This window comes from Gymnodraco acuticeps, unplaced genomic scaffold (genome assembly GCF_902827175.1).
Source record: "Gymnodraco acuticeps unplaced genomic scaffold, fGymAcu1.1, whole genome shotgun sequence".
Classification (NCBI taxonomy): domain Eukaryota; kingdom Metazoa; phylum Chordata; class Actinopteri; order Perciformes; family Bathydraconidae; genus Gymnodraco; species Gymnodraco acuticeps.
In genome coordinates, this window is record NW_022991158.1 from 21,685 (window position 1) to 36,335 (window position 14,651).

Genomic DNA, 14,651 nt, shown 5'->3' on the forward strand with positions numbered 1-14,651 from the left:
TAACAACGGCAATATTCCTGTGGTTCGTTTCCCCGTGCATTTGCAGAGCATGGTGCACGTGCACCTGATTGCCCTCCCCTCCCCCACTCTTACTAAGCTGTGCTGTGAGTTCAGAAACAGGACAGAGCAGTGATGCAGTGACGCATCCTAAAACCCGGAAGTAAGCAACGTGATTTCTCCTCCATAGGATTTTGGATATTTATGCACTGTATTCATGTGCAATGCCTAAATTAGTGAAGTTTACACAGGCACGTGGGGGTGGGGGGGGGGGGGCAGCTCGGGGGATGAGAGGAGTGCATGCAGACACGTGATGTAAAGTCTTGCTTTTACGTAAATTGAAGAACTGAAGTAAAGATCGTCTTGTTTTTTAAACGTATGCACGCCTGGAAATCCCTCTTGTGTCCACGTGTGCAACAAATATTGGAGGCACTGCTGAGGTATTAATGTTTCGCCGTGTCTGTGTGTGACACCAACTCGGACGGAGTTTTCCCCTGACGGGAGCGAGCAGGGCTGGAGCACTGGACGCGCACAGCAGGTTGCAACTGGATCAGCTCAAAGAGGTGTGTGATGAAGCTAAAGTCTCAAGTGGAAATGTCATTACAAGGCGAGCTTTAACAAGACTAATAACAGAATCCGTGGATAATGTAATAAATGATGAAGAAGAGGATATTTCAATGTATCATCTAAGGAAATTGCTAAAACTCATTTAGCAAATAATGAAAAATACTGGCAACAGTGATGATATGGATACAACAGAGAGCAAAGCACAGAACAGCCAGCAAACAGCTGAAGAGTTGAGTTTGGCTGAAAAATATTCACAGCCTCAGCTAAACAGTCAAGCGCTACATGATGAGGTTAGAAGACTGAGAGAGTGAACAGCACACCATTAAGTCAGGCTTTTAGTGCACATGGCTTTCATGTGGCACTTCTCTTTGTAAAAGTGGTGTAAATAATACATAATATTATACCTTCTTAGCCAGATAACGTAAGCTAGCTATTAACTTTCTTATTCAATTAAGTTGGGATAACATTAGCTTCAATAAGTTATGTGACAATGGTCATCATTAAACATCAGAATGACTGAACTGACTGAGAACCTGCTAACATTGAAATATCCTGAACAGGATCAGGGTGTAATTAATAATTAAGGCTATTCTTCTGTCTAACAGGTGAGATGGCTGACAATTAAGAAAACAGAGTTCAGTGAGGAAGAGACGGCTTGGTCTTCAACAGGATGCCAGGATCACATTTTTAACACACCGTTTAAAGGTAAGTGCTTACAATGTTGTATGTTTTAAATAAACACAAGCAAATAGTGCAAATTAAATCACAATATCTTAATTTATAATCCCAACATTGCTTCCCATGGGAATCTTAACTCCAAAAAGTTACTTTTTACTGGCAGTATTAACATTTAAAGCTAGGGAAAAGCAAAAAGCTATGCAATTATTTAAGATAAGATAATTTTGTAATATTTGGTAACATTTTCTAAATATTCATTCATCAATAAATAAGCCACTTACAAAAGTCAAATGTGAGTGTTTAAAACAAAAGAAACACCATATGCCTGTTACAGACTCTGGGCATCATATAAATGGGCCACATGGAAGTTGAGCATGTTCCCATATAATAATACAAAGTTATCCCAATAACTGTTTTAGTCAAACAGTTATTATTCAGAATAAATCATATATAATTAAATAAGCATCTCTGGGGCCAATTGGGTTATTATTTCTTATTTGTTGACGTCAGTTGTGATGATTTAAACATAACCCTTTGGATGTTTTAATCAAACTTTGTTGATAAACATTTGAATGTAATGTGTCTCAGACACAGGTGAGTGAATATGTAAACATAACATTCTAACCGGCAACATGACCGTAGTTTATTTATAATAATGTGTAGTCAAATAGATTTCACACTGTTGTCTCCAGCATTGTCTATTGCTGCCCTTAGTCTTTTGGATACTTTTGCAAGGAAAACTATGTGGGAGCAGAGCACATCTTTGTTTTAGTGACTGGAAATGCACTTTAGTGTACACTTGGTTTTAGTTAAAGTTAAAGCCTTTTATTGTCATTATACAAAAAATACAACGAGATTCAGAGTGCAACTCTGTCCCAGTGTGCAAAAGCCGCCGACGGTTTTCTCTGCCATCCTAATCACTCTCTGCAGGGCTTTCTTGTCCGCAGCTGAACATCCAGCATACCACACAGAGATGGAGAATGACAGCACGCTCTCGATGGTCGCCCGGTAGAAGGACACCAGCAGCTTCTTGTTCAGTCTGTTCCTCCGAAGCACCCTCATGAAGTGCAGTCGCTGCTGGGCCTTTTTAACTGCTGCAGTGGTGTGTGCAGCTGAGGCTCTCCGAAATTTGAACCCCGAGGAACTTAAAGGTGGGGACCCTCTCCACTCTCTCTCCATTGAGGTGAAGGGGGGCGGGTTCTGGACGGTGTTTTCTGAAGTCTATAATAATAATAATAATTTTTCTTTTTAAATGTTACTTTCAACACTGTATCCAATCCAAGTATGCAAATTATACTACTAACATTCAATCTCTATTTATTTAAGTCTTGACCCCTTGATGCATCTCTTCAAGACAAGTTACTGGGCAAACACCAAACTGCAAGATGAAAACTATTGTCATTGATTGGATGCCACATCTCTGCCTATTTGCAGAGACAACTCCCCAGAAGAAGAAATAACCTGCAGTTACGGGGATGCTGACTGGCCTTTGCGCAAACAGGTACATTTACACATATAACTCAACAATAACACGTGATTCAACACATTTTATTGTTTCTGTCCAAATAATGATAGTACGTGATTAATTTGTTTATTATTGGATAGCTATACCTTTTGAGATCTTCTCTTAGTGCATTCTTGTGTTATAGGTTCATTCTACGTATATTTCTACACTTCCTAAGCCTGTGCATGTTTGAAAGGGTAATTTGAAAGCAGTCCATTGCAACCCCTTTTTGATATTGAGGTAATTCAGTAATATGGAGCTGTTTCCACAATATGTTAATGTTGTCCTTTTCAAGAGAGGACCTTTTTAAAAAAAAACTATTTTCTGATACAGCTTTAATCCTGTTACTAATTGAGTGATTTGTGTAGATCTGACTGAAGAAACTAAATTGAACATATTTTTAGACTAGCTATAATGGGATTTGTTACTTAAACCTGTCACACACACTGGTTTCTAGTCTTGTCCTTATGGGGCCCTCCCGTTTGGTTATAACTTAAAGTAATTTAAAAACATTTGTGCAACAACTTTTGGAATCTAAACTCAAGTTGTTGTAGGCTTAAGTTAACACTTTGTGAGCATAAGCATGGTTACAACGGTTATCATTTACCTTAGCCTCGCTGGGAGTAGTTACAGAAACCTGTCACACACACTTGTTTCTAGTCTTGTCCTTATGAGGCCCTCCCGTTTGGTTATAACTTAAAATGAATTAAAAGATTTCTAAAGTACCTTTTTAACATCTAATAGTAGGTCATTGTATGTATAAGTCTACACTTCCTGAGCCTATGCATGTTTGAAAGGGTAATTTGAAAGCAGTCCATTGCAACCCCTTTTTGATATTGAAAAATGTATTGAGACCACAGGACTAAATAATGCCATGCCTTTGTTTTGATCCAAATCCAGTTTCAGATAGTTTGTATCTTCTTAGTGCATTCTTGTTGTATCTCAGTTCCAGGTGACAAACGGGCATACTAATCCAGAGGGAGTTGAGGAGGAGAGGCTCCCCTTAGACTTGACTTTCCCCGAAACATCAACAAGTGACTGTGCTACGACCGAGGTATTTCAGTAATATGGAGCTGTCTCCACAATATGTTAATTTCAAGAGAGGACCCTTTTTTAAAAAACTCTTTTCTGATACAGCTTTAATCCTGTTACTAATTGAGTGATTTGTGTAGATCTGACTGAAGAAACTAAATTGAACATATTTTTAGACTAGCTATAATGGGATTTGTTACTTAAACCTGTCACACACACTGGTTTCTAGTCTTGTCCTTATGGGGCACTCCCGTCTGGTTATAACTTAAAGTAATTTTAAAACATTTGTGCAACACCTTTTAGAATCTAAACTCTAGTTGTTGTAGGCGTAAGTTAACACTTTGTGAGCATAAGCATGGTTAAACCGGCTATCATTTACCTTAGCCTCGATGGGAGTAGTTACAGAAACCTGTCACACATACTGGTTTCTAGTCTTGTCCTTATGGGGCCCTCCCGTTTGGTTATAACTTAAAGTAATTTTAAAACATTTATGCAACACCTTTTAGAATCTAAACTCTAGTTGTTGTAGGCGTAAGTTAACACTTTGTGAGCATAAGCATGGTTAAAACAGTTATCATTTACCTTAGCCTCGATGGGAGTAGTTACATAAACCTGTCACACACACTGGTTTCTAGTCTTGTCCTTATGGGGCCCTCCCGTTTGGTTATAACTTAAAGTCATTTAAAAACATTTGTGCAACAACTTTTGGAATCTAAACTCAAGTTGTTGTAGGCTTAAGTTAACACTTTGTGAGCATAAGCATGGTTAAAACGGTTATCATTTACCTTAGCCTCGATGGGAGTAGTTACAAAACCTGTCACACACACTGGTTTCTAGTCTTGTCCTTATGGGGCCCTCCCGTTTGGTTATAACTTAAAGTCATTTAAAAACATTTGTGCAACACCTTTTGGAATCTAAACTCAAGTTGTTGTAGGCGTAAGTTAACACTTTGTGAGCATAAGCATGGTTAAACCGGCTATCATTTACCTTAGCCTCGATGGGAGTAGTTACAGAAACCTGTCACACACACACTTGTTTCTAGTCTTGTCCTTATGGGGCCCTCCCGTTTGGTTATAACATAAAATGAATTAAAATATTTCTAAAGTACCTTTTTTAACATCTAATAGTAGGTCATTGTATGTATAATTCTACTCTTCCTGAGCCTATGCATGTTTGAAAGGGTAATTTGAAAGCAGTCCATTGCAACCCCTTTTTGATATTGTAAAATGTATTGAGACCACAGGACTAAATAATGCCATGCCTTTGTTTTGATCCAAATCCAGTTTTAGATAGTTTATCATGTAGCTAACTTCAGCAACTAATAATTATATACATGGTTACTATCTTCTTAGTGCATTATTGTTGTATCTCAGTTCCAGGTGACAAACGGGCAGACTGATCCAGAGGGAGTTGAGGAGGAGAGGCTCCCCTTAGACTTGACTTTCCCCGAAACATCAACAAGTGACTGTGCTACTACCGAGGTAATTCAGTAATATGGAGCTGTCTCCACAATATGTTTATTCTTTCCTTTTCACTATGTACCAAGATAAGACCTTTTACATTTTACAATGTTTACATGTATTATTATGTACATTTAAGTAAGTATTCTGTCTGTAATAAATTAAGTGTATTCATTTACTCTGCAACATAGACATTTTCAAGTATTTGCCTTGGATGTCACAAACTACACTGGAGCAGGACTGTAAATGAGCCACACGGACATCTTCTGGAATACCATTTTGCAACTTTGATAAATTCTATAAATTATGCCAGACGCTAGTTTGTATCTGCACAATGAATGGGAGCTTACAGATAAATTGACCAATCACTTCAAATCACATAATCAAACTCTTAGTATCAAACAAAATGGTGTGTCTGATTGTGATGGAATAAAGTGATCAGAAGGTGTCGCACCATTAACATTCTTTCAGATCTGCAATATGGGTACTTTTTAAATGTTTTATAAGATTCTTAACTGTATGATAATAACTGGCTCTTAAACTTCTTAAACCTATGACATGTTATTATTTGTCCACCTAGGGAAACAAACGTTTGTGAAACGCAGCTGGACGTCAGCAGAAAGTGCTGCTGTGGAACAACACTTGGGTTATGAAATGGACAATCAAGAACCAGGTTCCAGGGAAAGATGCATGTGAGGATTGTATCCCTGCCGAACCTCAAGCCCTAACAAATAGGGACTGGGGAGCCGTTAAGTATTACATGAACATTTCAATTTCTTCTCTCCGAATGTAAATGAAGTAAAATTGAACCAAGGAAAAATACGTTCAATGTTGAAAGAAGGATTTCAAGTACCACTACCAAAACTAGGGGCTTTACCTAAACCAAACCAAATTTTCATTTTTGAATCGTCAACTAATATAAATTAAAGGGAAATCAATTGCATTCCGATTATGCTGCTAGAAAGAATCATCCATGTTTTCAAAGATTTCCTTTTTTGCTTTTAGGGTTTTCCCTCTCCTGTAGTGTAGAAAATATCTTTGTGTGCATGTAAATGTTTTTCAAAGTCTAAAATCCCTCATTGAAGCATGGAAACATTTCACAGGAGAGAAACTTTATACAAATTTGAACCTCAAAATGACCAGAATATGTCATTGTTAAATGTAACTCAAAAGGAGGTAAAAGTCTACTGATTTGTTAGGCCTGTTTGTTTTGTTTTTTGGGTCATGGGATTGGTCAAGTTGTACATTTTGTTTTAACGATATAGAAACACCCCAATAATATACAAATAAATATTTATAGCATTAAAATAATGTTGTAGAGAGTTTATATGAATTATACTTTTTTCTCAAGAATTACTAATTGTTGCCTCTAAGAAAAAACAATGTTGAACGAAAAGGATCTTTAGGGGATTATTGATTTGGTCTCCATGGTGTTTCAATGTTACTGCCATGTCTACTGTCTAGTTATATTCTATGTTAAGATGAGGCTAATCACCTAAGTAATGACTTATTTTACCAGCAATGTGAATTTGTTGGTGTAAAAAATATCAGAGTAGAATGTAAATGTTCATGATGCTGTTCTGCAGTTTCTTTGGTAACAAGGAAAGTCCATTCAACTCAATAATGTCTCTAGTAACTCTGATCCCTTCCAAGATATGAAAACTAGAAATATGTGTGTGTCTGATCCCTTCCAAGATATGAAAACTAGAAATATGTGTGTGTGTGTGTGTATAATGGACCTCATAAGTGCTGACTGCTAGAAACTGGGCCCCACTAAGTGGGTAAAAAACTAGCATAATGACAAAAGCTTGGAATTATGTTTATTTGAAGTGATTTTTGTGATTCTAATTTTTTTTCTATATTGCCTGATTTTTTACGGAGGTCTAGTATAGTTGGAAAGGGTGGACCCCACAATTGGGTAAAATCAGTTCGGGCCCCACAATTGAGTTGCACAAGGATGTGTGTGTGTGTGTGTGTGTGTGTGTGTGTGTGTGTGTGTGTGTGTGTGAGTGTGAGTGTGTGTGTGTGTTCATCTGAAATATAATAACCAACAAACCATCATTATTGTGTAATAATGTCCTTGAAGCATGCTGCCAACAGTCTGTCAACACAGGTTTACAATGATAAGAAATGACGTTCAGACTAACCTTATTTTTGACTTATTGGATTAATTAACAAAGAACCAGGAAGAGGAATAAAAAGGATTTCTCTGGTTGGGTCTATCTAGACTTTTGAGTAACTTTATTTGTAATTCTCTTCCAGATGCCTGCCTTCATGTCCAACTCTGGTGAACCTGAACTTATCAGGAAATCCATCTGTTACTTCAGCAGGACTGAACAACATCCTCATCTCTCTCAGAGAGGCCTGCCGACCTTTGAACCTTCTAAACCTTCAAGGTGCGTCTTTAAACATGCTTAAACATTACAATTGTGAAATATATTCAGTATCATTAAAACAATTTGTTAAAGTAACGTGCTACATTAACACACAATATTGGAACTGGAAGCTACAAAAGGGTTGGTTGAACATGAAGGACTGTAAATATTTATTTTTATTTTTGATTGTCCTTTAATATCATGATTTGTGACAACTATTGTTTAAAAATGTGTTCTAGATTTAGCAATTTCTGAATATATTTCCATAGCATTGAGCAGGAGGAGGAAAATAACGAATTGATACAACTATTTAATTTTAAATGGATAACAGAATTCATTTTATGAAAACGGTGACATGAGGTCCGCGTCTCTGCAGCATTGACTTTACATGTAATCGCGCCGCCCCCCAAACATCGCATTGGGTCCGGTGTGAACGCAGCATAACATGTAATGTAATATAATGGATTCTTGCAATACAAAATAAAGATAAGCTGCTTGTTGCTCCCCCGCAGGCTGTGAGGTGTGTGGCCCCTGGGACACTGCCGGTCTGGACGGTTTGTCAGAGCTGGTCCAGGATCTGCGTCTTTGCTCTCAGGGACTCAACAAGCTGGACCGGCAGGCCCTAAAGCAGAGCTGGGACAGCAGCCGCTCCCCGGGGCGCTTCATCGACCGGAACAGTAGGTGTCTGCTCTCCACTCCAGCCTCGTCCTGAAGGGGGAAACTGAAATGTGCTTCAGAGGAAATGGCACATCTTCATCACTGACACGGAGTCATGGGAACTCATAAACACAAAACAGTTATACTGAGGGTGCTATATGAAGATTTCCTTCAGTTAGCGGGGATGCAATGAACAAGAACAGTGACATACAAGGATATTTTGTGTTATTGTCCTATGTTTCATGTCTTTTGTACGCCTTATTTATGTGTATCTGTAAAAGTCTTCAATTTGTTATGTAAGCACTGTGTTTGTGTCATGACGCATCAACTGGATGATTGAATGATTTTGATATAAAAACAATTAAAGTGACTCTTTTTGCCTTGGTCTTTCAGCAGCACATTTTTCATCTCTAAGAAGTTAATACAAATCAAATGCAGATAAAACTGGCTGTACCGTATGCGCACAAAGTAACCTGAAGGAGAAAGGAAACATTTTGACCTGTTGATGGTGCTGTGAGAAAACACTGTTTAACATCTCCACTGTGGGCGGGGCTTCTTTCTTTATGACAGCTGTCTATCAATAAATGCTAGACCCACAAACTAGATGTCTCAACGGGCTGTTTCAATTTACCCCTGGTCTTTTTTTTGTTTTGCATATAAATAGTGTGCATAGATTTGCAATATATTTCTCTAGAAGTGCTGAATCCATTTATAGTTGCTATTGCTGTTTGTAAAAGTGGCGTTTGGGTGTAGTAATGATCACCGGTTTCTGAGAAGCTTTACCGCAACAAGAATTTCATATGCTTGATTTGACTCGTCAAAAACCTGATGGTGTCAGTGGTGGAGCCACACTCCTGATATTGTTTCCATACTATCACCGTCTCACTTTTAAGACATTTTTTCAGGATAAAAAAGCGCTTTTTTTGGTGACATTTCTCAAACCATAGAGGTGAAGGTTATCACGTTTTCAACAAGGTTTAAGAATGAATATTCATAACATTTTAAATGCAAACATTTATTTGGATCATTTGTGCACAGATACAGAAATTGAAAATCACATTACAGGCATTTCAAAGAAGAAGTAAAGGTACAAGAGAAAGTAAATGCAGTGAGAGAAATAAAGCTGAAAGCTAATTTATCATATTCTTAATGCACTGTGTGGTGATTGGGTCACTACCACAAGCACTTCTGGTTTATATTGTTTTATTCATCCATGCATGCGACCCTCGGGATATTCATTAATTTGCATTTGAACACCCCCATCGTCACTTTGATAAACTTGGTGCAACAACTCCTTTGTCCTAAAGAGAGCAAGACAAGAAAACATGAACAAATATTAAATAATTAGCAAAAACACAATACAATATTGTAAAAACTCTCCATTACAGCTAAAAGCCCTGCATTCAAATGTATTTATCAAAAGCACTCATTATAAACAATGTGTTACTTTGTTACATGTAAGCAGTTTAATATCATGTTCGATAAACGTATTATATTTTGTGTCTCAAATCTCAAGAGAGTTCTATACTGAAGCTCTCAGACAAATGTTGGGAAGTAAAGAGGACAACACTGCTCAGTATAAAGTTAATAAAATACTGAACATATTTCAGTGTTTTATTTATGCCAATTTATACTGAGCAGTGTTGTCCTCTTTACTTCCTAACATTTGTATCTATAGTGACCTACATGACTGTGAATGAGTTTTGACAGAAATACAATTGATCCTTAAAGAGTTGTTATAATATCTGAAAAATAAATATTGTATAATGGCGGGCTGGAAACTCACTTGCAGGCTTTGGTGTTGACACAGATGGTCCGCACATCATCCGTGGTCGTGAGCTCCTCGATTAAATCTGAGAGGTGTGACTTGACAAATTTGCGGCACAACGATTTTAAGAGGCCAATCTCGTTGCAGACGGCCGTCAGCTTTGACTTCAGTTTCTAGAAGAATGCAGATTATCATTAATACTCATACCTTCCATGCACCGACTAAATCATCACCAAGCTGTCAGTGTTTTAGTGTTTTACCTCTGCTGTGGCGTTACGTCCGACCACTTTCTTCACCTTATTTAAAGCCCACTTGCACGCCCAGCACACACCTGGAAGCTGGAGGTAAAAATGACACATTGTTGTAATACTAAGCAAAGGAATGAGTGCTTAAAACAGAATTTAGTGAATGGAATTTTTTTAAAAGAGCGGTCTTTTATCAAGAACCCGTAGATGCACGGATGCATTGAAGCATTATAATGTTTATAAATGGAGTTGGTCACTTTAACATGCAGTCAATATAATATGAAATCATTGTAATTATAAAAAAGGTCTTCAGGAAATTGTGCAAACCCCATTAACTGTTTAATTTTCACAACGGTTGTATATTACTTACACAGTGATGCATCAGTATTAACCATCCTATGCTGTGATATATAATAATATGGGAGTCACAGGGGGTATTTTGTTATGCAGGAGTACCTTTAGTTTTTATACTTTAGGTAATTCTGTATTTGTACTTGTTTAGATTATCCTCCCCCACTCTAATGATAATCCTAACTTTATTCAGGCTTGAGTAGGCTACAATATAAAATCAGGGTTAAAGTGAAATTTAGAGCTACATAATCTACAGAGACACAGCAGGTGGGTATTTGAGCCTTTGTACATTATCTAACATTTTGTCCTCTGATAATAGTAGATGAATTGTTGACTAGCAGAAGGTTTGTAAAGCAGTCATCTTACCTTTCCAGCCTCCACAGAGATTTCCATTTCCCCCGGCTCCTGATCATCAATGTTGACCTCAATGCTTCTGCCGTGGATTGTCCATACTGAAGAGATAATACAAAACATGTTGAAAAGCAGTGGACATGATGATAAAGACAACGTTACAAAATCAAATAAACATCAGCACACCTGAACATGTCACCAGAATGCACACAATGAGGATCGAAGAGGTGTCCATGGCTGCCAGTGAGTGCAGATCTCTGTGTGTGTCTGTCTCTGTGTGTGTCTTTTATACATTTAACAGCACCCCCACAGAAGGACATTTAAACCACAACAAGGCTGGTCACTTGGCAAGGCTGGTTGGGTTGAGACCACCATCACAAAAATGTGTCAAAAAAAAGGTGTAAAATTGATTTTCACACCTCCCACTCATCGAGACGCAGTTTCCACCCCAAAGACAAAAAATACCAACATTAAATGTGTCATCTGTGTGAAGATCAACATTTTTAATCTTTCAATTTGAGCCAATAATCACTGAGCAGTTCATGTGTGCTGCCCTCAATGCAGAAAGGTGATGTTGAGCTTGAAGCATTGAATTATTTGGTCGTAAAAAAGATAAGGATATTTGGTTCTTTTCCGTTTTTATTTATTTAAAGAGGATTTTTTTTATTCCAGCCCATTTTCAGGTTCATATTTGTACTTTGTGTCTCTACTGTGACATGTCTCCATGCTTTATTGTTCAAAAAGGTCTTTATTTTTCTCATCCTGCCTGTACTGCAGCACCTCTTTTCACCCTCTGTCTGAAACCAGAGCCCAGTCTGCTCTGATTGGTTAGCTGGCTCTGTTGTGAGTGGTCAACCGCTTAGAGATGTCCCGCCCCTTGGCCTATCACATACAATGTGTTGGAGCGCTAGCACTATTTCTTAATGCTCTTAATGTCGTTCATTTTTGTAAAACACTATGAATTGCCTTGTGTTGAAAGGAGCTGTATAAATAAACACTCCTTGCCTAGCCAATAGAGCAAGTGTTACATAGTGATGTCATTATGTTACTGAAGTATACAAAGGCGTCCAATTGAGGCGTTTCAGGCCAACCCGGTATCACGGCAAGACGTGAACATGTGACGATTTACCATGCTGGGAGACGTGAAGATGTCACGATTTCGTCCCTTCAAACGTGACAGTTACACGGTATTGTTAACATGGCCCAACCAGTGGAGAAATACCCGGAAATGCCAAGCAAATGCTACCCCGACGCTCGGTTGTTATCGTCAATATTAATATAATAATGATTTATTTTTTAATAGTCACACTCGATTTCGCCGATTTTTTTGTTGCCCCAGCTGGTCGACACCTCTTTTAGCAGAAACAAAGGCTACATTAATGTATTGAATCGATGTTAATATAACAAAATATGACATCCGTCATAAACAACACCGGAAACAGACGTAGGCAAGATCCTCAGCTCGGTGATTGGATGATTTAGCCGCAATGCACGTCGCTGGGATATGGTGGTTATGCGATGTGAAATCCGAAAACATTTTTTAAAAATACTACTGTGCTTGCTTTTCTCTTTGAAATTCATCCCATAACGGCATTGTAATACACGGTTCGGCTGCATTAAATATTACATATCTGCCGTAGTTCTCTATAAATGAGAAGACTTCTAGACAAACAGGAAGAACTGCCGCCAAAACTGAAAACGTGACGTGGATCATAAATGTATCAGCAATTAAACAACATCTTACATTTATTTTCACACAATACGTCTCCTTGCAGTATCAACACTAATTCGGCTGACTTTTATATTTGATCCAATTGGTAGATAGGCTGTATTTACACCATAACAGTGCACAGCTGATAGAAAGGGACACGTAGTGGTTAAAGCACGTTATTGAATTTTATTATTTTTATTATTAGATATTAATAGGATCCCTATAAAGTATATTCATTACTCGTTATTCTCTACTAATGGTTAATTAAAGACTGTATATAATGACTATTTTGCACATCCCTTTCAAGATTTCAAGATTGTCTAAGGTTTATTGACATATCATATACACAACTACGGTGTAGTTATGCAATGAATGAAAAACTTGGGTCGCAGGTTCCTCAACAGTGTATTACAAGACATCTATCAATATGTGTGTATACTCCACCATTAAACTGTCATTCTGCACATTTCTTATACTATCTACATACATCTTATAAGAGTATAATACATATGTATAATATCAGTTGAAATAAGTGCTTAAACATTGGAGGAAATTTGGGGATTTTAAACTTTTCTGACCATTTACATGCGCTAAAACCTATAACACACAACAAGAAAGGAGACACACCAAAAAGCCTAATAGGGCCTCTTTAAACGTGTGACCACCTGGTGACCAGTGACCACCCAATGGACTGTAGATGGAAATTCCTTCCAAGCTAAATGCTACATTACAATAAATGGTAACATTTAAGTTTAATATGTTACATGGTCTCTTACAAATAAAATAAAAGAGAGGTGTGTTACTTATTACCAAATAAAATAGATAACAGTCAGTAAAACGATGGTAATACAGCGTTTCTAATTATGGGGGGGGGGGTTAACCATTCTTCAGGATGTGTGTGTGTGTTTGTATGTGTAATTCACAGCTTCTCACCTCCTCTGTATGATGGTCAGTGCTCCGCCTCAACTCTTATTTGAACTAGAATGGAAATCCTCCTCCTCAGTCTGGAGGTCCAGAAACGTACACAAGTTGAACCGCTGAAATGAAATGTGTCTCGTAAATATTTAAAACAAAAAGGGAAAATGTATGTTGCATTCTTACGAGCATGACATGCACATTGCTGATTGCTGATGAGTCATTGATGTATCATCAGCTTCACCTTCTGTGGCTTTTTATAACTTGCATGCCTCTCAAACGCACATATTAGCACCGCACGTGGCATTTCCCCTGCTAAAGTCAGACACTGAATTGAAAAAGAATGTCTTACAAAACACGTGAAAGTATTTCAAATGTACTTCTTAAACTAAACAAACGCAGATATGTTTTATTTTACAACACAATAAATCAGTTAACCTACAGACAAACATTTATTAACTTAATGTATTTAGTTTAGTCCTAATATGTATGTAATTGCTGCAGGGGCCTGGCAGCTTTTTTAGGGATATGTAGACAACAAGTTTATAGAAAGTGACCTCTTGTCCATTTATTTATTTACCATTTAATATATTGATAAATTCATCAAGTTATATTTGTTTCAAATATATTGTTTTTATTGTTCCCTTTTTAGAGAGATTTAAAAAAGATTGAAGATACTGAAGATTTATTGCATAATGAACATGCAATGGGCTTCAACTTTAATGACTCAATATTTATTTTCCCCTTCTTGTTTTCACATATTAGTAGTTGTTTTTTCCTTGACATAAAGACTTCCCTTACTGGCAAAAGTGTGTCATAGTATTAAAAACAGCCTTATGGAAAACTCTATGACAATTGTTTGAGAAAAAAAAACGACATTCATCAAATTCCAATGTAACTGTGTTTGGTTATTATTGAAAAACCCAAGAAGCTACTAAAGGGGATATATAAGACTGGATGGACGAAATAGCCTAAATCTCCTCCTATGAAAGATTATGCTATAAGATGATAAATAGAATGGATATCTACATGAAAATATG

General features: G+C 37.4%; 1 protein-coding gene and 2 long non-coding RNA genes across 4 annotated transcripts; 2 read left to right on the plus strand and 1 right to left on the minus strand.

Annotated features, from left to right (window-relative positions):
• The first annotated feature begins 278 nt into the window (after positions 1-278).
• LOC117560639 lies at positions 279-7,231 on the plus strand. 2 transcript variants are annotated; one of them, XR_004571199.1, is made up of 7 exons: positions 279-560; positions 1,170-1,269; positions 2,173-2,393; positions 2,677-2,743; positions 3,693-3,800; positions 5,152-5,259; positions 5,819-7,231. It is a non-coding gene; the product is annotated as an uncharacterized LOC117560639 (long non-coding RNA). The 2 variants fall into 2 exon arrangements; XR_004571200.1 differs by having other exon boundaries at positions 2,190-2,393.
• A 248-nt stretch (positions 7,232-7,479) lies between these two features.
• Positions 7,480-8,870, plus strand: LOC117560642. The gene is made up of 2 exons (XR_004571202.1): positions 7,480-7,634; positions 8,126-8,870. It is a non-coding gene; the product is annotated as an uncharacterized LOC117560642 (long non-coding RNA).
• Positions 8,871-9,293: 423 nt separating this feature from the next.
• On the minus strand, positions 9,294-11,303 carry LOC117560641 (antimicrobial peptide NK-lysin-like). The gene is made up of 5 exons (XM_034237575.1): positions 11,172-11,303; positions 11,001-11,086; positions 10,299-10,376; positions 10,057-10,211; positions 9,294-9,571 (listed from the first exon to the last, which is right to left on the minus strand). The coding sequence occupies exons 1-5, from the start codon at positions 11,218-11,220 to the stop codon at positions 9,478-9,480; spliced, it is 462 nt and encodes a 153-aa protein (XP_034093466.1). The 5' UTR covers positions 11,221-11,303; the 3' UTR covers positions 9,294-9,477.
• Positions 11,304-14,651: the final 3,348 nt, after the last annotated feature.